The sequence below is a fragment of the Dendrobates tinctorius genome, unplaced genomic scaffold (genome assembly GCF_039654945.1).
Source record: "Dendrobates tinctorius isolate UK_male_01 unplaced genomic scaffold, ASM3965494v1 ptg000116l, whole genome shotgun sequence".
Taxonomy (NCBI): Eukaryota; Metazoa; Chordata; class Amphibia; order Anura; family Dendrobatidae; genus Dendrobates; species Dendrobates tinctorius.
Window position 1 is genome coordinate 14438112 of NW_027361784.1, and position 23720 is coordinate 14461831.

General features: G+C 44.5%; 1 protein-coding gene across 8 annotated transcripts in view; it reads right to left on the reverse strand.

Annotated features, from left to right (window-relative positions):
* CSMD3 (CUB and Sushi multiple domains 3) overlaps window positions 1-11396 on the reverse strand; it is a 1871449-nt gene extending 1860053 nt beyond the window's left edge. For all 8 annotated transcript variants that reach the window (XM_073590214.1, XM_073590213.1, XM_073590210.1 and 5 more), the window contains exon 1: window positions 11032-11396. In XM_073590214.1, the coding sequence (XP_073446315.1) occupies window positions 11032-11194 (163 nt within the window). In that variant the 5' untranslated portion in view covers window positions 11195-11396. The remainder of the gene's footprint in view (window positions 1-11031) is intronic.
* Window positions 11397-23720: the final 12324 nt, after the last annotated feature.

A 23720-nucleotide genomic window follows, 5' to 3' on the forward strand; every position in this document is an offset into this window, starting at 1 on the left:
GTACCCCACTTCACTGCAGCCACCACCCCCAGTAAGCAATAAGACACATGGATTATAAGAAGCACCACCATTTTATTTAAAAAAAAAATCATATTTTTCTCCTCAAAATTTGGGGTGCATCTTATAATCCAAAAAATACGGTATTTATCTTTTTACCTATCTAAAAATCTATTGGACTCGGACCAGCCAAAAGAAAATAGGTGAATTCCCTGTTGGGCCCCTAAGGAGGAGTGAGACCCCTCTATGTCAGCAGTAGTTGGCACAATATACTTGATTTTACTATGCACATGCATCAGCAACTCATCATTCATACAGCAAACTACCCAGCTTATTATTACGTAGAATCATAAGTAAAGGTTACTTGTGGGTCCTTGACACCCAATCTGGCACTGCTATTATCTGACATTTTTAAAATCTATTATCTATCTATCTATTATTTATATCCTATCTCTACCTATCTATTATCTATCTATCTATCTATTATCTATCTATCTTTCTATCTATCTATCCATCTATCTATTATTTATATCATATCTCTACCTATCTATTATCTATCTGTCTATCCATCTATCTATTATCTATTTATCTATCTATCTATTATCTGTCTATCTATCCTATCTATTATCTATCTATTATCTATCTATTATTTATATCATATCTCTACCTATCTATTATCTATCTATCTATCCATCTATCTATCTATTATTTATATCATATCTCTACCTATCTATTATATATTTATCTATCTATCTATCTATCCATCTATTATCTATCTATCCATCTATCTATCTATTATCTATCTATTATTTATATCATATCTTTATCTATTTATTATCTATCTAACAATCTATCTATCCATCCATCTTTACTCATGTGATGTATTCTTGTCAGGTACTGTATTATGAGCAGGTTTTGCAATGGTAAGAGCAGCAGAGATGCAGCAGACAGCCTGCTTTTCTATAGAACACTAGCACCGATACTGAGAACTGCTGACACCTGCTGGAAAGGAAAAATAGAACTGTAACATAAATGTCCAAGGAATGTTCCTTGGCTGGTCAATAAGATAACCATCATTTTGCACTCAGCCATTGTTCTGCTTGTTCTGAAAAGGAATTGGAATAATTTTGTTTAGAGATAATATTGTTTTTCTTTACAAATCATTTGCATAGGAATACAATAGTATGCCTTCCAAGCATAAGGGCCTTTGGGGATTAATGTAAGAATTGATAATTACCGTAATGCATGATGTTCAGGCTGCCGCGTGATGCTGGTATGTAAAGTCTAACGTTAAATTATGATGATGATTAGTAGTATTATTATATATTGTCATATCACTCAAAACCATGTTACAGCATGGTGTCTACACAGTAGCAACATGTGCCTGGTGTCTCCATATTGTAAAGCAAAAAAATGCATTATGGCCGTCGTACAAATTACACTAAAATAGTCGATAACTGAGCCACATGTTCTTTGTATGGGGGACGCAAGAGAGATAGCATATCTCCAAATGATCATTTGGTGAACAGCTAGCTAATGTATATGGGGCTCTTAGCTACATGTCCATTCCCTTTTTCTATATTGGTCTTAAGGTACTGTTACACTTAGCGATGCACCAGCGATCCCGACAACGATATGGATCGCTGGTGCATCGGTAAGTGGTCGCTAGTGAGCTGCCACACAGGCGGATCTCACCAGCGACATCGCAGGGGTCGGGGGTCGCTACTTACCTGTCAGACGCGGCGATCCTGACGTCCTCCCGCCCGCGTCCACGTGTCGCTCATCATCACAGCAGAAAGCCCAGCAGGAAGCTGACGACGAGAATTGGTCCAGGACCTTCTCGCGTGACCAGCGATAACCAGCATGGGAGCCGGTCGGAGGTAAGTATCACATGTAGCGATATCGCTAGCAATATCGCTGCTACGTCACAAAATCGGTGACTTTACAGCGATATTGCTAGCGATATCGCAGTGTGTAACGGGGGCTTTATTCGACAGGCTGAGGGAGGCCTGCACAATCCCATTCTCCTTATACTGGTCACGAGAGAGACAGGGTCACAGTGTGTACACTACAGATTTGCCATATTGCAGATTTCTTTGATTAATTATCAAAATGCAAAACGAATGAACAAGAGAGAAATCTAAATCAAATCAATTTTTGGGGTGACCGCACTTTGCCTTCAAAACAGCATCAATTCTCAATTTTTCTAGGAACACTTGAACAAAGTCTGATGTTTTGTAGGATTTTAGTCAGGCATAACCAATTATTTCAAACAAGTGTCAATGATCATTTTTATATGTAGGTTGAAAAATAGTCATCAACTGAAACAGAAATAGCTGTGTAGGAAGCTTGAAACTGGGTGCGGAGCAGCCACTCTCTACTCCAGGAGTAAGGTTGTGAAAGACAGTTTCATGTCATAGGTCACACACCATGGAAATACTGAGCATATCAGTAAGACACAAGGTAGTTATTTCCTCCCAGGCAAATATTTCAAAGCAGACTGACGTTTCAAGATACGTTGTTCAAGCTCTTTGAAGAAGTTCAAGAAATAGGCAATGTTGGAGACTGTACAAGTAGTGGTCAGCCAATGAAACTTATGAAGCAGATAAAAGACACATCAGGCTTACTTCCCATCCCTGTGAAATCAAAAGATATCCTTCAGTATCATCAGCTCAGACCAGACGGCAACCAGTGACACCCAGCTAAACTCATCTAAATTTTGGAGAAGGCCAGAAGTTGTCTACATGAAAAAACTACACCTAAAAGCTATACTGTTGAAATGGAATCAAGATCAAATGACTCAACTACATATGAAAACAGGAATTTAGGCACATAAAAATGGCACCGAGTGATCCATGGTGAGTCAAAATGCGAAAAATGTAGCTGAACCGAAGGCAATTATTTTCACTGAACGCCGGGAGAATGATACAATTTTGAAGGCTTGCAGGAACAGTGAAGCATATTACAATTTTGGGGCTCCATTTCAGCAAATGAAAATTGAAATTTGGTCATTAATATTGAAAAATGCAAACATATAATTATCCATCAAGCAATACCATCAAGGAAGTGTTTGATTGGTCCAAAAGTATTCTATACTAAGACGATAGCCCCAAACATAAAGCTAATCTCATTAAGAACTATCTCAGCATAAAGAAGAAAAAAGTAATAAAAGCAATGATATTCATAGGCCCCTCAGAGTCATGATCTCAACATTATGTAGATTACATGAAGAGCCAAAAGGATTTGTGCAAACCTACATCCACAGAAGATATGTGGTTAGTTCTCTGAGATGTTTGGAAAAACCTACGTACCGCGTTCCTTCAAAAACTATGTCTCATGATCCATTTTTTGATCTATGGCAGATCTGACTTAGATTAAAACTTTTTTCTTTTCAGGCCATTGGGGGTTAATGTCAGTTTTTTCCCCCGCTTGCCTGCTGGTGTAATTGCGTTGCTGCTGGGTCTGCTGATGTGGGTGGTGACCCCACCCTCCTTCAAGAGATCACCTGATGCATCAGCTGACTGTCAGGGTTAGAGTTTTCTACTGTGACCAAACTGGAGGAAGGATCTGGCTGGGTGCAGTGGTGCATTGCTGAGTTTGCTGATTTGGTGTCTTTATCCTGCTGTGCGTTGCTTTGCAGAAGAAAGCTAAGTGTTGCATTTTTGTTACGTTGTCCCTTTTGGTGTCTATCTTTCCATTCCTTTTGTTGTATTAGTGCAGCAGTGGGACCAGTGCACTCACCTGCCAGTTCCCTACTTAGTGATAAGGGCAAGGCAAGTGAGGGATTAAGTATCCTGCTCGGCGACAGGGTAAAAGAACCCATATAGGGATGATAGTGAGATCAGGGCACATCCTCAGGTGAGTGCAGGAGGTGTCTATTACCCCCGTTCCCTATGACCAGGCCCCACCATTGTTATTGTTTCCCTGGTGTTCCCTTGTGTGGTGTGCCATTTGGTGACCGACCAACTGTTGGGTTGTGTCACACTGGTTCAGTCATTCCATGACACTATGCAAGTAAACCTAGAACTGGTGCTATTTTAAATATATAGGGCAGTAACATCCAATATTGATTGTACTTAGATGTCTCTTTTGTTCACTCCATTTGCATTTTGTCATCTGTTCATTTATTAATTTATATATGTTAAATAGTGTCTGAGAGAATATATACATCATAATAATCTCTGGCTCTCCATCAACTCTGAGAAGCTAAGCCACCCAACAGCCGAAGTTTCCATGGTATGTAATAGAATGTTGCTTATGGTGTACTAAAATACAAATCACATACTGTTTGCAATTCTCTGTTATCATAATGAAAGTTCATATGAGCAGTGATTTGCTATTCAAAGATAGCCTTATAGATGACTCAGTATATGAGCATGTCAGCATTGTATCTATTGATTACAGATTTTCAAGGTCTTGGAAATTGCATATCCTTGGTGAAAACATGCTAAAAGAAAGCTGTCCTTATATTTCAATAAGCACTCACATCAAAGTTTTTATCCTCTTAATATATTGCAGTCATAAAATTATATAGCACTGTGTACTTACAATTGCTCATTTTGCCTTTCTACCCAGATAATTCTTCTCTTTTCTCGCTCTATGTAGAAAAAAGAAACACTTTTCCCTGCATGAGTCATCCCCCTCTTCATCTCCTGACCCAGCTGCTCTGCTCCTCCCTTCTGCCAGTGACTTTTGCAGTGATGACTCATGCAGGGAAAAGAGCCTTCCTGTTTCTACCTAGAACTTAGAAGGATTCAGCTAATCATTTTAGTAATCACAAAGAAGAATGAAGAAAAGACGAATTAACTGTGTAGAAAGGCAAAATGAGCAATTGTAAGTACACAGTGCTCTATAATATGATGACTGCAATATATTAGGAGGATAAAAAATTTAATGGGAGGAGGAGTCCTTCGTTAATATTCTGTGGCAGATTTATTTATTCGTTCGAAAAATTATACAGTGCAAACCTATACTAAACCATTGGAGAAAACACCAGATTTATCAGGGTAGCTCACGCTTAATAAAATATTGTTCACAAATGTAAGCGCTTTTTGTCTAAATTTACACTACCTGTTGGCTAAATTACTTTTAAACCATATTTTATCACAACATTTTGACACAAATTTTCGCATCTTAAGTCACGTACCTAAGTAAATGGAACACAGTGTCCAAAATGCTTGAATATGAAAATGAGTAGTTTAAACCTGTTTAGCCTATTGAATATGACTTTATTTAACATTTAAAACACAAGTTAATATTCTTCAAAATGTTAAAAAAACTCAAAATTAACAAGAATATGCAACTAAATTGTTATTGAATAGCTAAACTTTACGGCAGATCCTTCTATTTTGTCAGCCCAGATAAAAGAAAGACTTTGATGCTGTCTCACTTTGTTTCTACACCTCACGCCCTTACTTGGCAAATATGGGGCACCATAATGTACGTCACTGAAGATAATCATCACAAATAGCTTTCTTAGACAGAATTATCAAAGATTTGAGAATACTGTGCACCTAACATAGGGCCGTAAAATAGAAGTTGGGAAAAATCGTAAAAACAGAATTCAACAAAAAAATAATGAAAAGTTTGCAAATATCTGATGAAAAATAAATGGAATTTCCTTGAATCCTGACATCTTGAAATTACAGGACATGGTCTTTTTAATATCAATGGACATTCATTGGAGAACTGTCTCTTTTTAAGCACATGTATCATCTTGACCAATGGTCATTTCTTCAATGGTGGGGAACAAATAAATTCTGCCAGTATCATAGTAAGGTTTCATTGTGTCTGCTGGTAGAAAATCTATTGATAACCCATCTACCATAAATGGACAACTTCTGCATGTCTGCATTTAAGATCATTCTGTAGGGAGAAGGGCCCCCACAGAGTGTCTGGGCCGGACCCAAGGGGACCACCATCTAGGTTCCTAAGGGAACTGTACCCGGGGAACGGAGGAGGAGAGTACACTGCTGGGAGTGACAGGACAGCAAGGGGAGGGGTGAGTATAAAAGAGACAGGGAGTGCGCAGGGGAGTCAGTTGGCGGAACAGCAGACACAAAGCAAGAGACTGTGGGAGTTTGAGAGAGCCAGAATGACAGATGATGACCAGAGAGGAGACCAGCGGCAGAGGGGAGACTTGCAGTGGCTTGCAGAGAGTAAACGCCGAACTTACCAACAAGAGACCGCAGCTTCACTCCAATCCGGGGTCACTACATGCCCACGGTCGTCCACATGTGTTACCGCTGTGCTCCAGCCTGTTGCGGCCTGTCCGCCGCCCCTAGTAGCCACTGCCGCTTCACTCCAACCCATGACTGCGGCCTGCCCGCTACCGCCCTGCTTCAGCCCGCGGCTGCGGCCGTTCATCATCACCCGGAGTTGACGTCACCCCGCTGCATTCAGCAGTTGGGGCCTACTCCTCACCTACAGAGAAACTCTTTGCCTAGGCCCAGGCCGTGCATGTGCCCTGTCAACCGCCACTCCTGGTAACTGCGACACAACCCTGCTTGGAGACTGGAGTCTTATTGAACTTGCTTATGAGCAGAACCCCGCTGTTTCTACAGGGGGTTACATCATCAAAGGACTTCCTCAGTGCCTGTTGTGCCCCAACTCCTCCTGGGCGCCGGGGCGCCCGAAGATTACGACAGTTCTTCAGCAGCTGGGCCCAGCGGCTGCGACACCAAGGCAGCCCATTAGAGACACCGAGGGACGTCAGGATGGATAAGTGACACTATAGGAAATAAGGACCCGTAGTCGGCCATATCGCGGCCCTATAGCAACCGGCCTTTGCCGGGTTAGTCGTGTTCTCTCTGAAAGTGCTTGTTTGTGCAAAGTCCCTGCGAGGACAATAGCTGTTGTGTTTTGGTTGCTTAGCATAGCCCTAGTGGCTTAAATTTATAAAAGTTCTCTAGCCAAAGTTCAATCCAGTCTCGCGTCTCGTCACTGCATCCTGCGTACCTGCTGTTACCTACAATTACACATTACTGGTCAAATACGTATTAATTTTTTTAAGAAATAGAACCTAATGATTAATAACCAAAATCAGCTCAAAATGTGATTGTGTGTTGTGATTATGGGGTTTGACTTGGAACCTAAAGAGATCCAAATGTTTCATTTGGCCCATATAAAGAGACCAATGTTATTAAGGACTCATTATAGTTGGAGGCCCCATTAGAGATTTTGCATTGAAGCCCTAAAGCTTCAAATTATGCCATTTTGTTGTAACATTTAGTCCCATTATGATTTTAGAAGTAGAGTTGGACAGATCGATTCGCGGGACTCAGGTTCACTTACAAGATCATTAGAGTCTGGCCACTATATGGGATGCTCGTGATTCTCTTACCTTGTGGGATCCCCTTCATGGTTTTTGATTAGCTCGTCTGGCATGGTGACACCTTTGTGGTCTGGCAAAAAGGAGACATCTTGCCAGCCCGGCTAATCAAAAGTTGAGCCTTGGATCCAGGAAGGTAAGAGATTCATGAGCTTCATGACCAGCGGCAAAAGACTACTGATCGGGCAGAGTGACCGAAGTCCTGCAAATCAATCCACCCATTGGTAATCTGAATCTTGGCCCATTGGAAGATCTAATGGACCACCTTAACCCTGCATGTAGTCATGAGCTTGCAGTCAAAGCATCCTACAGCAACATGCTCAGCCTGAAGAATATCCTCAACAACTATGCTAACAAAATACTTATTAGACTGTAAATTGAGAAGCGGATGTAATCTCTATGTGATCTAAGTGAACCAGGATCATCAAAGTATGCAGACTTTTAATGTACAATGGCCACTAATCTTTGGTCTTCAACCTTATATAATGTTTACATGACAATGACTTAAAAGTAGCTGTGGGTGGTTATAGCATTTCATTCAGTACTTTGTAGGAGTAGCCGGCTTCGATGCTGGAGTTTAATAAGCCAGGAGACATATTTTGAACAATTGCTGAGATTCCCAATGAATGCAGAAGAAATATAATGCTTTCTGATTTTGCCCCCCTATGGGAAAATAGATGTCATTTTACTGATCGCCACTGTTTTCTCTTCTGAATCCTGAGCAGTGTGTTGCATTATATGCTTGCCTGCTATTCATAATACTGATTATTCTTCAGAGGGCAAGTCATTACCTTCATCTGAAATGGAACACACTCCTTTCTGGTTTTACTTCTGCACCGGTAAGGAATAATTCATAATACAAGACAGGTATTAGCATAAGTAGCAGCCACCAATGTGTTTAAAATCGGTTTCCAAATCAAGTTCATCACAGCAAGAATGCATTCTGCTCTGTACTCTCCATATTAACCAACACACTCCTGCACAGAGCGTGCAATTTACTAGCGGAGCAGAAATACCATAGGAATTAATTAATAAACCGGAGAGCCTGGTTACATATTCATATCTCCAGAAATGGAAATAACGCCGGGGCAGCAAACAAAAATATTACCCTTGATAAATTGCTAATGCCAAAATTTTATGCACAGCTATACAGACATAGATAGCAGTGGCATAGATACATTTACACACAAATATACAAATATATATATATATATATATATATATACACAGTACATATATATGCATAGTATATAACAATATATACATATATATATATACTTGTGTGTATATATGTTCTTCATACATATATACTGTATATATATATTTATACACAACATATATATTTTTAGATGTACTGTATATACAGTATATACAAGAGTACTGCATTATTTTACAGTGTATGCTCACATAATATTATATATACACGCATACGTACACAATCATATGCAGCGGTAATTATTAAAAGTCATATGTATGACTATACAGATTATTTATACTATGGTATTATAATAGATTTTATAAGTGTTTCTTAGGATTTTTCTTTCTCTAAACGCCCCACCAGAAGACATCAGTTAATATAAAACCTTCTTCATCGGAGTTGATTACACTCTGAATATTCACATCATCCATTTGGTTTCTATTGACTCCCATTCTCCAGCACATCCCCTCTCTGTGTCGCCCTGTTGCTCATTTCCCTTCCCATTCCCCACAGTGTGCTCATCTCCATGTCTCATTTACACCACATCTCTCAGATCCCTCCTCCCCACCTGTTTTCTGCTTCCTAATTTCCCAAATTCCCATGCCATCCGCCTTTTTTTTTTTTGTCCCTGGCACCCCTTTTTCCTTTCCCTCAGACATTTCTGGTGCTGCCTTCAGCCATGTAATCCCCCAATTTCATACTGATTGCACAAATCATGGCTTTTAATAGAACATATTATAAAAAAAAAAGAAGAAGAAACACAATAGAGTGGGAAAGGGGGCTGAAATGCCATAAAAGACCCTCCCAGGTTGAGCAGTGATGCAGCCCTATACCCTATTAGATATTTTGTAACAGATCCAAATATTGACTTTTCCATCAATCAACAGGTATCATTGCAAGTTACTTTGTTCCAAAACATTTTAAAAAAATGACATTTTTCTTTAAAGCTCATCTCCCAGACTGGTCTTTTCAGTTTTGAAAGATGCTGCCTCCTTGTGTCTTCAAATCACAGAGCAGCACTATAATCATCTGTTATAACAAGGTCCCTGCATTAGAAAAAGTCACCGGCAATTGAAAATGTCTAAAAGCCACAAAATGACAATGCATCATGAAAAACCTCCTAAGCATAAAGGATTTTAAAAAAGAACCCAGAAATGATTACTCTAGAATTCCAGGGATATTTGCATGCTTCAATATTGAATCTAGATGATATTTTATTCTATAGATTCCAATTTTTGCAATGGGTAGAATTTCATTAAAAAAAACACAAAAACTGCAATTTATTGACTGCCTTCATTACACATCTCTAGACCCTGCATCAAAGCAAAAGCTTCCTGTAATTAGAAAGGAGATTAAAATTCCAGGCATGCTACCTATCTTCAGATATAATGTCAGATAGCAGGCAATGAAGGAACCCCCCCTAACCTCCCCAACCTCAGGAACATGAATTATCGTCTCCATTGCATGCAAATGGGGACTGAGGGGACCCCCAGCTGCAGGGTCCACAAAGCCACATTCACAATGGAGTTCGGGGGGGGAATTAAAAAAAGGATTCTTTAATCAAAAATGCCTATTAAGTTGGGCGATCTGGATCCTTGCTCTTCATCCTCACCTGCCTGCACAAGTCACAAGCCTGAGCTCCTGAGCCTGCCTGCATGCCAACCAGCATGATCAATACAGTCTAGTGTGACAATGCAGTGTGCAGAGTTGCCATTGAATGGGAATATGAGCAGAAGGGTGCACATAATGCTCTATTTGTTGGCCATTTGCTAGCCCCCTTCCTGACAGTCAATTCATTGGGTAGACCGATCAGTGTTAAGATTCAGAGCACAGATTCCCCCCCCCACCTCTACCCCTGATAGCTAAAACATCCATATTCCTGAATTACACGTATGGAATAGGTGACATGACATTTCCCAGCACCTGTATCCACAGACACTTATCCCACATCCTAACAGCATGCGGAGAACATGCCAAAAAAAACCATTGTCAGATCAATCCCTGTGGCTCTGTGCAATGTCAGGCATGCTGCTGCTACTCCTCTCCATCCCATGTCCCAATAACTAACAGAGCAATCCCTGTATTCCATCAGCAGCACCATACGCCTATTGCTTCCTTAGCAGCAGGATCATTTATTGGATCATTACAGATCCTTTAGAACTTTGCACCAAGGGTTAACTCCAGCACACCTATAGGACAATCCTTAAGACAAGGCTGGAAAAAGAAAAAGGTTCAGAATGGAAAACACACACAATGAGATGATACATGGGGGGGGGGTCTCCAGCATGTATGCATGAAGCAACTCACGTCTTCCACCCCCCTTTAGAGTATACTGCAAGAATATTTCTCCAGCCCCGGCTTCAATCACTGCATTGAACAGTAAAAGGGCTTGCAAGCAAATGCATCTGCCTTATTCCAGCAGCAGCAGCCTCAGCCTCAGCAGCAGTCACATCCCTGCTTCATCCTACCAGAAATAGCCAGAAGATGACTATGTGCATGTTCTTACCTCTCACACATGTAAGCATCAGTATAAAAACCAGGTGACACAATGTAAATCCACTTTGCCTTGCCATTTTCCTTAGACATAGGGAGGGCACAGGTCCACATTTAATACATCCTAAGTGCTCTGCTGTCTTCTTGGCTGGAGTGAAGGTGCAGATCGCTTTCATATTATCCTCTAAGATTTCCTAATCCTCCTCCTCCCTTCTTCTCCTTCTTCTTCTTCCTTCTTCTTCTTCCCTTGGCCAAGGAGCAGCGCAGTTGTTGCTGTTGTTGGTCACAGCTCAGAGTGAATGGTGTTTCTGAGATACCAAAGCAACCTTGACGAGGACTCAACCATCTCTCCAACAGGGGCATCAAGATACTAGATTGTTTCTTCCCATTTCCCTCCTTCCTCCCTCCTCCTCCTCTTCCCCCCCCCCCTCGGCCAAATCCTAGATCTCACTGGAGGAGTAGGCAAGGGGGTTAAACAGCACCCACCGGAGCGCAATTGTGGGGCGCAAAAAAAAAAAAAAAAGGAAAAAGAAATAAATTGATAATTAGCATGTGGCATGGGACAAAGCAATGAATGCAATGCTACAACAGGAGGATCAATGCTGCTTGGCACAGCTCCTCATCCACTACTGTGATAGATGCCTGGAATTTTCACTGACGCCTCAAGGAGAAATACAGAAGATAATAAAAGCTATCAATTCTGCACTTGGAGCTGGAATTTATCCCGGCGTTGTTAATGTTTTGCATGGATTAATAAAAATAATAATAAAAAAAAAGATATGAACAAGTCTGAATGCAATGTGGGTGGAGGGTACTGAAGTATATATGCCAGAGGAGGATGAATGGGCAAAAGTGGGGAGGTGGGTTCATTAGAAGAATAGACAAGTTGCTTTAGTGGGATAGGAGCGCATCAGATATTACAGTCCGGGCAGGTAAGGGTTAATACCCGGCAAAGAAAGAACGCTTGTGCCACCTACAGGCTGCCAGGCAGTGATCATTTAATTACTATTTACCACCCTGACAGGTGCACCCAGGTTAGCCTGTTGCATTAATATACAGTGGGTGCCACATTTGGGAAGGTTGGACGGGGGGGGGATCGTTACTGCAATGGCAGAGGTAGAGTGTAGATGTGTCTTCTGCTCATTGCTGCACATCAACCGCCCACCATCATATATATATATATATATTTTTTTTTTTCTCCCAGTGTACAAATCTGCAAACTAATTATCCTTAGCATGTCATATATAATTACACGTGCTGGGCTACTGTTCTTCTACAAAGTCGACCATAGCATCGCCACCTGTTTATTATGCGCTAGTGATCCGGGCAATAATTATAGCGCTTCTATCAATTTCCTACAAGGGGGAGGGTTAAAAAATATATATCTGATAAATAGGTGTTGTTATGTTATCTTTAAAGAACAGTAAAACATTTCATGTGTTTATGTAAGTATATATACAATATATATATATATATGTATTTGTAAATATGTAGTAAAAAAAGTAAATACAGGTAGTAAATATTTTGGAAATAATTGTAGCAAATATAATAAACATGTAGGTAACTGTCTGTAAATAGCCCACCCTAGGATATCTCCATGGCTGATATGGCTTTTTGTCCTACAGGGTTTGTCAGCCAGATTCTCCACCGCTGGCTAGAGTCACACAATCATCTGTGAGAATCAGATTGATTAGGCTAATGACACTCCAATCAAAGTCTGATCAGAGTTTCATCAGAGTTTGATCGAATTCTCTAGGATGAGAAAATGGGAGCACACGGTGAAGAGAAGACGGAGAACGAAATTTTCCTCCATCTTTTTCATTGTGTGAGTCCACAGAAATCGGACTGCAGTCAGATAACATCCGAGTGCAGTCTGATGTTTTCCACACACTCATAGACTTGAATGGATGAGAGGCATGCAAAATCACATAATGCTGCAGTTTTTTTCACTGACAGATAACATTGATCCAAGAGCTATCCGGATGTGTACGGCGGTGTGAGAGAGCTCTCTGCATGACAGTTTTGTTTAGTTTTATAGATATAAGGAATCTTTTGACCACGTTTGACATTTTGGATCCTATGTAGGCTGAGTATCCATAAAATTAGCTATTAGTTGCATACGTAATGGCGTAATGGTTGTCATTTCATTTGACGTACCTAAACATTGGGAATATGACTAAAGTTGATATAATAGGCTTTGTGTAATATCATAATCCACCTGGACTTGGAGATATGTTCCCTATTAGGCTACTCCAAAGCCATTATTGGCTCCAATTTGTCATGCTATAAAATCTAATGTATATAAATTATTCACATGCTGGCTAAACCGTCAACAGAGTGCAATTCATACTGCAACTAGTGACCTTGACACACATAATATAGGTGTGGCACCCCAGGAGTCCAGTTGCCACAGTGGAATTGCCTCCCTCACAGGGAGTAATATCATGCCTGGAAGCAAGGAGGGGTCCCCTTACCAGGTGTCAGTAGGAGAGAAGTCGAGCAGAACCTGGTGAGTGGAGCTGTGATTAAACTTGTCTCAGAGCTGAGCACTAGGAACCGGATACCGGAGTTGTTGGTTGCGTTGGTACTGAAGTCCCGACAGCTAAATTGGGAGGGCAGGGTCTCCTGGCCTGATCTAATACCCGGTGGCACAGCAGCATACCAGAGCTTGGAGCCGACTCAAAGGAGCGGCACCTGTGATGGGCTCGAGCTGCCTGCCATGCGGGCAACGATTTGTTTCCAAAACAGAGACAGCAGCAGGAGTATGAGCTGTTAGACAGTGAGGAAAAAGGGAGGACAGCGCAGAAGGAAGGGCTCCATACCTACCTGACCAGGTGTATCCAAAATTGCTTCCAGGCTGCCCGGCTCTCCATCACGATCTGTTAGGCCGGCGTCACACTAGATATAAATATGGACGAGTGAGAGGCGTTAAAACCATGCATTGCACAAGGACCAATGTTTCTCTATGGGGCAGCTACCATCAGCCGTATATTTCTCGGCCGTACTTTACGGGCCGAGACAATAGCAGCATGCTGCGATTGTCAGCATATTACGCCTGTAATAAGCCAATGCAAGTCTATGGGGGCGCAAAAAATATGCATTACACTGGACCAGACGTGTGACTTGCAAGAAATACGCACCCGGTGTCCTTTAACAAAAGCTGGCAATTCATTTTGCCATACAGTAAAATCACACTGACATGTTTAATAAAAAAATGAAAGATTAGATATAGACACATAGAATACATATATATATATGTCATTGCGACATATATATATATATATATATATATATATATAGCACCCCCAGGGGGTATGGTCACCACAGTGGCTTTGCCTTCCTCCAGGGGAGGGTAATGCCAGGCTTGGAAGCAGTGATGGGTCTCTCCAGCAGTTAACCTAATGCATGCAACACAGTTCCACTCCGGGCCAGCAGGGGGAACTCTGAACCAGGATTCTGGAGAGGAGTCTCCTCTGAGGGCCAGGAGGAAGAAGGGGCAGATAGTTTGTGGAGGGTGAAGTGTGCAGACGGGATGAACGAAGCTGAGAGGTTGAGCTGCAGAAGGCGAGCTCCCTCAGCTTGAGAGCGCACAGAACTGGAGCCTGGTCTCCACGGTGGTACGGATACTGAATAGAGAGCCAGGACTAGAGAGAGGAGTCCCCGAGAGAGGCTACAGCTGTCTGTCATACAAGTATAGTTCTAGGAACATCTGAAGAGAGACATTCCGGAGTAACTAAGTACTGGAGTGTTTCACACTACAAGCGCTAGGAAGGAGACTGCACAGCCCTTCTGCTGAGAGAGAATCCTGATCTGCTTCCAGGCTAACCTGCTCCAATACCATCTGTAATCAGGACTCTGGACTGCATATACTCAGTAAAGGTACAGAAACTACAACCGCTGTGTCTTGTCTGTTCCCTACGCTTCCGGGACTGCTACATCCCCGTGCCAGCTACATCTACACTGCCCTGGGACTACAGCTCCACCTGTGGGGAGCTTTACCATTTAAGCTGCACATGCCATCAGTCCCAGCGGATCTGTATGCAGTGTTGGCCAAACACCACACTTGCCAAACACCACGGGTGGCATCACGAACTATTCTACCAATAACTACATCTCCCCATTACTTGGGCGCCCAGGGCCACGGACCGGGTCATCACTGCTGTGACACATCCCCCTGACACCGGCCCGGTACCGAGTACACCACAGCCCTGGGAGGGTGAACCAAATTTGGCGTCACGAACATGATTACGGAGCCCGGTATCCCCGGGTCCTGTGTGCCATAGACTGTGATTGTGAACTGTGTGAATTTGGTGCCAGAAACCGCCATTGCCGCGCTGCTTGGCACGTGCAGGAAGAAAGAGGGGCGGCCTTCGTGGGTGGAGCCTGCCGCTGAGAGCGAAGAAGAGAAGTGCCGCGCGGGAAGAAAGGACAGCGCGCAAAAGGAGGAGGAGCTGAGGCCTACAGCCCGGAGCGTCGGGCCAGCGAAGCGGCCGCCGGTGAGCTCCGGCAACCCCCGGCCCGGCAGTTCATCAAAGGACTCCTGTCCAGTACCCACAGAGGACAGTTACGCATCATTATCCTGCAAAACCCTGATTTGAACTTTGCTGAGTTTAAGGACAGGGCTATCCGGGTACTGCAGGAATCCTCTGACAGCCGTCCAGCGCCCCCTAGGCTCCCAGCGATCACCTACCATCAGGAAGCTACATCCTTTCCTTCTATCCCTGTGGAGGCTGATGCCCAGACCCTGGATAAAGATCCAACAGAGGAGCTGCATCTTCAGGTCCAAGAGCTGACCAAAGGGATGGCAGCACTCACCAGAACCGTGCAGTCCCTGCAGGAGTCCTCCAAAGAAAAGGTCCAACTTGCTTCCAGTCCAGAGAATGTCCAATGGCTCCGGAGGAAGAGAACCCCGCCACTTCGAGGAAGGAGGAACAACGATCGCTATGACCAGAACGGACGTCCCATCTGTTGCCGCTGTTACAAGGCAGGTCATCTTGCAAGGTACTGTCCTTTAAACGAGCAACCCCTGGGGCAGAGGGCCAACCCCTAGGAGTAGGATCACCAGGCCCAAGGAACTGGAGAGGCAAGTACGTGGGAGGGAGACCGATCCTCCCTGGGGTGATTGACGGCATCCCCATGAACGCTTTGCTGGACACTGGCTCCCAGGTGACCACTATGCCGTATATTTTGTACAAGAGGTACTGGGCTGATTCTGAACTCACCCGTGGCCCAACTGATGAATTAACAGTAGTTGCTAGTAATGGTCATACTTTGCACACAGATTGGATGCTAGGAAATTACTGTTAAAGTGGAGCGGGTAGAGCTAAAATCACAAGGACTGATAATTGTTGATATTGATCGACGTGAATGTAATCCCATGATGACTCTTGGTACAAATGTAATTGAAAACTATCTGTCTGAGGTTATTGTCTTGTTGCAACAGGTGGCTGAAACTGCTGGTTCCAGTGAACAAAGAGTCCTGCAGAAGGAGATCCGAGCCCTGATGCAAAGACAACAGGTAGAAATCTCTGGCGGAGAGATTGGCAGCGTCAGAGTGAGTGATGCTTTCCCCATTATAATACCCCCCAAGAGTGAAATGTTGATATGGTGTCGGGCAGCTATAGGCCTTAGAGGGAGGGATTACCAGGCATTGGTGGAACCAGTATACTCCGAAAGCAGGCCCACTGTCCTGACAGCCAGAGGGGTGGTTGATGTACAAAAAGGGAGAGTACCTGTACGCCTTTTGAATTGAGGGGAGGAGGAAGCCACAATACCTCGGTACGCCACAGTTGCTAAACTGCTCACTGTTAATAACAACTCATTGCAGGCAGCAGAGCCTTTGGTCTCATCCGATCCGGTGGAGGACAATGGCCCTGTGAAGCAGCTAGGAGAGTGGTGCCAGCAACTGCAGGTGGGAACTGACTCTACACCTTCATACCAGAGAAATGGGGTTTACAGAGTGACACAGGAGTATGAGCGGGTATTCAGCAAACACCCACTAGATTTTGGGCAGGCAAAAGGGGTTCAACATCATATCCCCACTGGAGACCATCCACCCATAAAGGAGAGGTACAGACCTATACCCCCAACACAGTACCAATGTGCCAAGAGTATGTTGAAAGAGTTGAAGGAAGCTGGGGTCATTAGGGACAGTTGTAGCCCATGGGCAGCTCCAATAGTGTTTGTAAAGAAAAAGGATGGTACTATTAGAATTTGTGTTGATTACAGGAAAATTAACAGTATCACACAGAAAGATGCCTACCCATTGCCTAGAATTGAAGAGTCATTAGCTGCACTTAAAACTGCTAACTACTTTTCCACCTTGGATCTCACCAGTGGGTATTGGCAGGTTCCTGTGGCAGAGGCAGATAAGGAGAAAACAGCATTTACTACTCCAATGGGTCTCTGTGAGTTCAATTACATGCCATTCGGCCTCTGCACTGCTCCAGGAACATTTCAACGGCTGATGGAGTGTTGCCTGGGACACATGAACTTTGAGACAGTCCTGTTGTACCTGGATGATGTCATTGTTTTCTCCAAGACCTATGAAGAGCATCTGGAACTCCTGGCTGAAGTATTTGAAGCTTTGTCCAATTTTGGCCTGAAGGTGAAGCCTTCCAAATGCCACCTCCTGAAGCCTAAGGTACAGTACCTTGGTCACGTGGTCAGTGCAGAAGGTGTGGCTCCAGATCCTGACAAGGTTACGGTCATCCGGGACTGGAAGAAGCCAAGCAACCTCCACGAGGTACGCCAATTCCTTGGACTGGTAGGCTACTACCGGAGATTCATCAAAGGCTTTACTGAGATAGCTACCCCGATGCAAAACCTTCTATTGGAGCAGTCCAAGAAAGGCAAGCAGAAGAATTTCACATTTGAATGGACTGAAGAGTTGGAGAGGTCTTTCACCAGATTGAAGAGGGCTCTCACAGGTGATGAAGTTCTGGCCTACCCAGATTATGACAAACCCTTATCCTTGCTGTACATGGATGCCAGCAACGTGGGATTAGGAGCAGTACTGTCGCAGGTACAGAATGGAATAGAGAGAGTGATCTCCTACGCCAGCAGGAAGCTGCGTCCCACTGAGAAGAACCCGGATAATTACAGTTCTTTCAAGCTGGCGTTCCTTGCCATAGTCTGGGCTGTCACCGAAAGGTTCAAGCATTACCTAGCTTCTGCCAAGTTTACAATCTTCATGGACAACAATCCGTTGACCCACTTGGACACTGCAAAACTGGGTGCCCTGGAGCAGCGGTGGATGGCTCGGCTGTCTAACTACGAGTTTACTATCAAGTACCGAGCAGGGCACAAGAATGCCAATGCTGATGCGCTATCCAGGATGCCTAATTTGCCAGATGTAGGAGAAGACCCTGAGGCTCTGGAAGAGGTAGAATTGCCTCCCTTCCACCGGCCACTGGTGGCCAAATGTGCTCAAGGAGTGAGGAACAGGCAGCCTGGCTTGAAGGAAGTCACTCTGAATCCATTGCCCCATCATGATTGGGCAGAAGCGCAAGATAATGACCCTGCAGTGCGCCTGGTGAAAGAGCTGCTGACACAAGGTGACTCACGTCCAGAGTTGAATGCTCCTGAAGAAACTCATCAGTTGTGGAAGGAAAGAGGTCGGCTGTTCATTTATGAAGGGAAGTTGTGTCGGAGGAGTATCAATGCCCGCACACATGAGCTGGTCTGGCAGGTGGTGGTCCCAAAGAGAGATGCATCAATGGTCCTAGGAGCATACCACAATGGAGCTGGACACTTTGGATGGAAGAAGTTGGAAACATTGCTCCGAGAGAGGTTCTACTGGACTGGCATGTGGAAGGCCATTGAGAGGTGGTGCTGGGAGTGTGGACAGTGTAACCTGCGCAGAAAGGATCGAGACAGCCAGAGAGCTCCCTTACAGCCAATCATTACCAAACAGCCCCAGGAGTTTGTAGCCATGGACCATGTGAAGCTGGTTCCAAGCCTGTCAGGCTACCTCTATGCCCTTACCATTGTAGACCACTATTCAAGATTCCTGGTGTTTGTGCCCATCAAAGATCTAACGGCCAGGACAGCGGCCAAAGCATTCCAACAGCACTTCTGTAGACCACATGGTTATCCTGAGAGGGTGCTGACAGACCAAGGTCCAGCTTTCGAGGCAGAAGTGTTCCATGAATTTTGCAACTTATATGGGTGTAAGAAGATCCGGACAACACCTTATCACACACAGACCAACGGCATGTGTGAGAAGATGAACCAGGTAGTGATTGATTTACTGAAGACATTGCCCTTGGAGGAGAGAAATCTGTGGCCAGAAAAGTTGCCCGACCTGGTGGACCTCTACAACCATATCCCAGTGAACTCCACCAACTGTACTCCAGCGTACCTGATGAGAGCAAGGCCTGGTTAGCTGCCTATTGACTTGGACATGGGAGTCCTGATGCCTGAAGTAACGTCACCAGATGCTGACTGGGACAAGGAGAGGCAGCAGCAGTACAGAAGAGTACAGGAGTGTATGGAGAAGAGTCTGGCTCAGGCAAGGCAGAAGCAGGAGAGACTTTATAACCAAAATGCACCTGCTGTTCCTTTTTCGCCGGGAGAACAAGTTCTCAAGAGAAAAAGAAGACTGCATAAGCTGGATGATCAATGGGAAGAGGAGCTCTATACAATTCTGCCCTCGAACTTTGATAATGCCAAAGTATGCCTTGTTAACAAAGATGGAGGAGAGACCTCAGCAGCGGTATCCAGGGATCACTTGAAGTTATGCCCTGACCAGTTGAAAGAAAAAGCGGGAGGAACAGATATCATTCCACCTACAGAGGAAGAAAAGACAGTCAGTACCATGCTGGGAGAGTTCCCTGCGAATTGGACTAGAGATAATGATGCAATCGTGGTGTCGGTGTTGTTATTTCCCCAAGTAGAAGCACAGGAGAATAGGACTCAAGAAAATCCTGAGAATCAGGAAAATCAGGCAGCAGTTGCCACACCAGCAGTGGAGCCAGAGAACCCTCGCACTGCCAGTGGTGAACCTGTTGTACCCATGGTGAGTCTAAGAGTCCATAGGAGAATGCTACCCAGTTTACCCACATTAGAGTTACGCAGGTCTACCCGCACCACACAAGGCATACTACCAGTTAGATACCGTATATAAAGTAAAGTAAAATGTGAATATTGAAATTGAATGTAAATATGTAACTGTTTTCTAAGTTTTGTACCTATAGGAAACCTGTAAGAGTTTAAGTTTTGTTCATGGACACTGAACCACAGGACTTGTGTGTGGTCAAAAACTTTTACCATTTGCCCAGGAGTGGACCATAGACATTGATGCTGGACTTATCATCATAGGACCATTTTTTAGCTCTTGGTTTTTGTACATTTTTCCCTTTTTCAAATCTTGTACAATTATTGTTGTTTATGTTATATATGTTGTTTTTCATGTTTCTTGTTCAGCCCAGGAGTGCTGACTTTCCCTAGGGGGGAATGTGGCGCCCCCAGGGGATATGGTCACCACAGTGACTTTGCCTTCCTCCAGGGGAGGGTAATGCCAGGCTTGGAAGCAGTGATGGGTCTCTCCAGCAGTTAACCTAATGCATGCAGCACAGTTCCACTCCGGGCCAGCAGGGGGAACTCTGAACCAGGATTCTGGAGAGGAGTGGCCTCTGAGGGCCAGGAGGAAGAAGGGGCAGATAGTCTGCGGAAGGTGAAGTGTGCAGACGGGAGGAACGAAGCTGAGAGGTTGAGCTGCAGAAGGCGAGCTCCCTCAGCTTGAGAGCGCACAGAACTGGAGCCTGGTCTCCACGGTGGTACGGATACTGACAGTCCTGCCACAGATACCAGAGGAGTAGGAGGCTGTAAATGCCCTGCTTCCAGCAAAGACTTGGCTCACAACAGCAATTGAATAGAGAGCCAGGACTAGAGAGAGGAGTCACCGAGAGAGGCTACAGCTGTCTTACATACAAGTATAGTTCTAGGAACATCTGAGGAGAGGCATTCCGGAGTAACTAAGTACTGGAGTGTTTCACACTACAAGCGCTAGGAAGGAGACTGCACAGCCCTTCTGCTGAGAGAGAATCCTGATCTGCTTCCAGGATAACCTGCTCCAATACCATCTGTAATCAGGACTCTGGACTGCATATACTCAGTAAAGGTACAGAAACTACAACCGCTGTGTCTTGTCTGTTCCCTACGCTTCCGGCACTGCTACATCCCCGTGCCAGCTACATCTACATTGCCCTGGGACTACAGCTCCACCTGTGGGGAGCTTTACCATCTAAGCTGCACATACCATCAGTCCCAGCTGATCTGTATGCAGCGGTGGCCTAACACCACACTTGCCAAACACCACGGGTGGCGTCACGAACTATTCTACCAATAACTACATCTCCCCATTACTTGGGCGCCCAGGGCCACGGACCGGGTCATCGCTGCTGTGACACATCCCCCTGACACCAGCCCGGTACCGAGTACCCCACAGCCCTGGGAGGGTGACCCATATACATACATTTATTTATATTTCATAGAGTTCTACATAGCATAATAGCTGCTAATTCAATTGCCGGCTTCTGTAAAATCAATCCAAAACCCGACAAGAATGACACATGGTTTACATACAGTAAGCCATTTCATTTCATGTATTTTTATATGTCCCTGACTAATAATTAGATTTGGGTTTGTGTGTGAAATTTGGGACATGTAGGTGTTAAATAAAGGGGGTTAATTCGTTGAAAAAAATTGTGTGGGCTCCCGTGGTAAATGAGCAACCAGAGAGGGAAAGCCAGTGAGTGAGGGCAGATTTTAATAGCCTTGAGGGGGCTACAAAAATCAGCCCCCAAACATCCCAGAAAAGGCGCATTTATAAGATGCACCTTTTCTGGCACTTATCCTCTCTATTCCCATTGCCCTGTAGCGGTGGCTAATGGGTTAATATGAATGGGTTAATGTCACCTTGCTATTGGAAGGTGACATTAAGCCGATTAATAATGGAGAGGTGTCAATAAGACACCGATCTATGATTAACCCTAAACTATTAAAGGGTTAAAAAAAAACCACACACGGACATTAATGCAAAATTATTTTAATTAAATAAAGACACCACGTTTTTGACCAGATTATTACTCTGTCTAATCCATGAATAAACTATGGACCTGTAAAAGAATAAAACAAAAAAGCGACAATATCCTTACCTCTCCACTGGTTAGTCAGGTCCTCCCTGCAATCCATCAGAAGGGGTTAAGTGGTTTAGAACGGGACCGATGCTAATGCGACCAGCCTGCTCTAAACCACTGCCAGAATGAATTAGCTTATCTCTGCGCAGCCTCCCCTGCTGCCGGAGATGAACTAATGAGCGTGGGAAAGTTTCTGCATTTTTTTTCCCACGCTAATCAGTTCACCTCAGGTCAGCCAGTGATTTCAATGAGTCCCTGACTGACCTGAGGTGAACAGGATTTCATAGCCCGGTATTTCCGGGTACTGTGTTCCATAGACTTTATTGAACTGTATAATAGCCACGATTACTGCACCACACGGTGTGCAGAAAGCAGGAGGCCCCGACTTGGAAACCCCTGGGAGCTCAATCCATCCAGCCTGTGGAGCAGCCGCTTACTACGGTAACGATACCCATAGCCTGGCTGAGGTTCACTAGGAGGGAAGGAGATGATCAATCTAGGAGGTGATCCAGTGTCAGGCGCAGTCGGAGCCACCGTAATGCCTTTATCCATGCCATATATCCCATGGGCGGCCTGGCTACCTCAGTACTCAGGGGAGTCGCACACCCTGCGTGACTTTAAGGAGAGACTGCATAGTTTATTCAAAGTGTACCCCCTGTCAGAGAGCCAAAAAGTCAGCATCCTTATTGGCCAGCTAACCGATGCAGCTCAGAGGGAGGTGAAGTCCTGGCCATACACTGACAAAAGAACTGTTAGGCAAATTCTGGCCCAGCCGAAGGATACTTTTGACACCCGCACAGCAGCAGAGATTAAAATGAAATTCTATGGGTGCAAACAAAGGGCGTAGGACAGTGTACAGAACTATGCCCTAAACCTGCAAGAGGCACTGCAGGCCATTAAACACGTAGACCCCGACAGTGTGCGAGATGAGGACAGATTGCTAACCGAGCAGTTTACTGAGGGTCTCCTGTCTACCGCTCACCAGACACAGCTGCGCATTATGACCCTGCAAAACGCTAACCTGGACTTCGCACGATTTAAAGACTGGGCCATCCGGGTGCTGCAAGAACCAACCCCAAGTGGCACTGCACACCTCCAGTGCCCAGCTATCACATACCACCAGGAGGCAGCGTCCTTTTTCCCGGCACCAGTGAAGGCCGATACACAGACCCTAGATAATGACACCTCTGCAGGCCTACATCTCCAGGTCCATGAGCTGACCAAAAGTGTGGCTGCACTAACCAAAACCGAGTAGTCCATGTAAGTGTCCCCAAAGGAGAAGATCCAGCTGGCCTCCAGTCCAGATGACGTCCTGTGGCAACAGCAGAGGAAAATCCCACAGACCAGAGGGAGAGACAACGATCGCTATGACCAGGACGGACGGCCCATCTGTCGCTGCTGCAACAAAGAGGGGCACATCGAAAGATTCTGTAATTTAAACAAGCAACCCCTGGAGCAGAGGGCCAACCCCAGGAGTAAGACGACTGGGCCCACAAATCTGGGGAGACAAGTAAGTGGGAGGATGGCTGGTCCTGCCCATTTGTGCTTGATGGTATCCCGA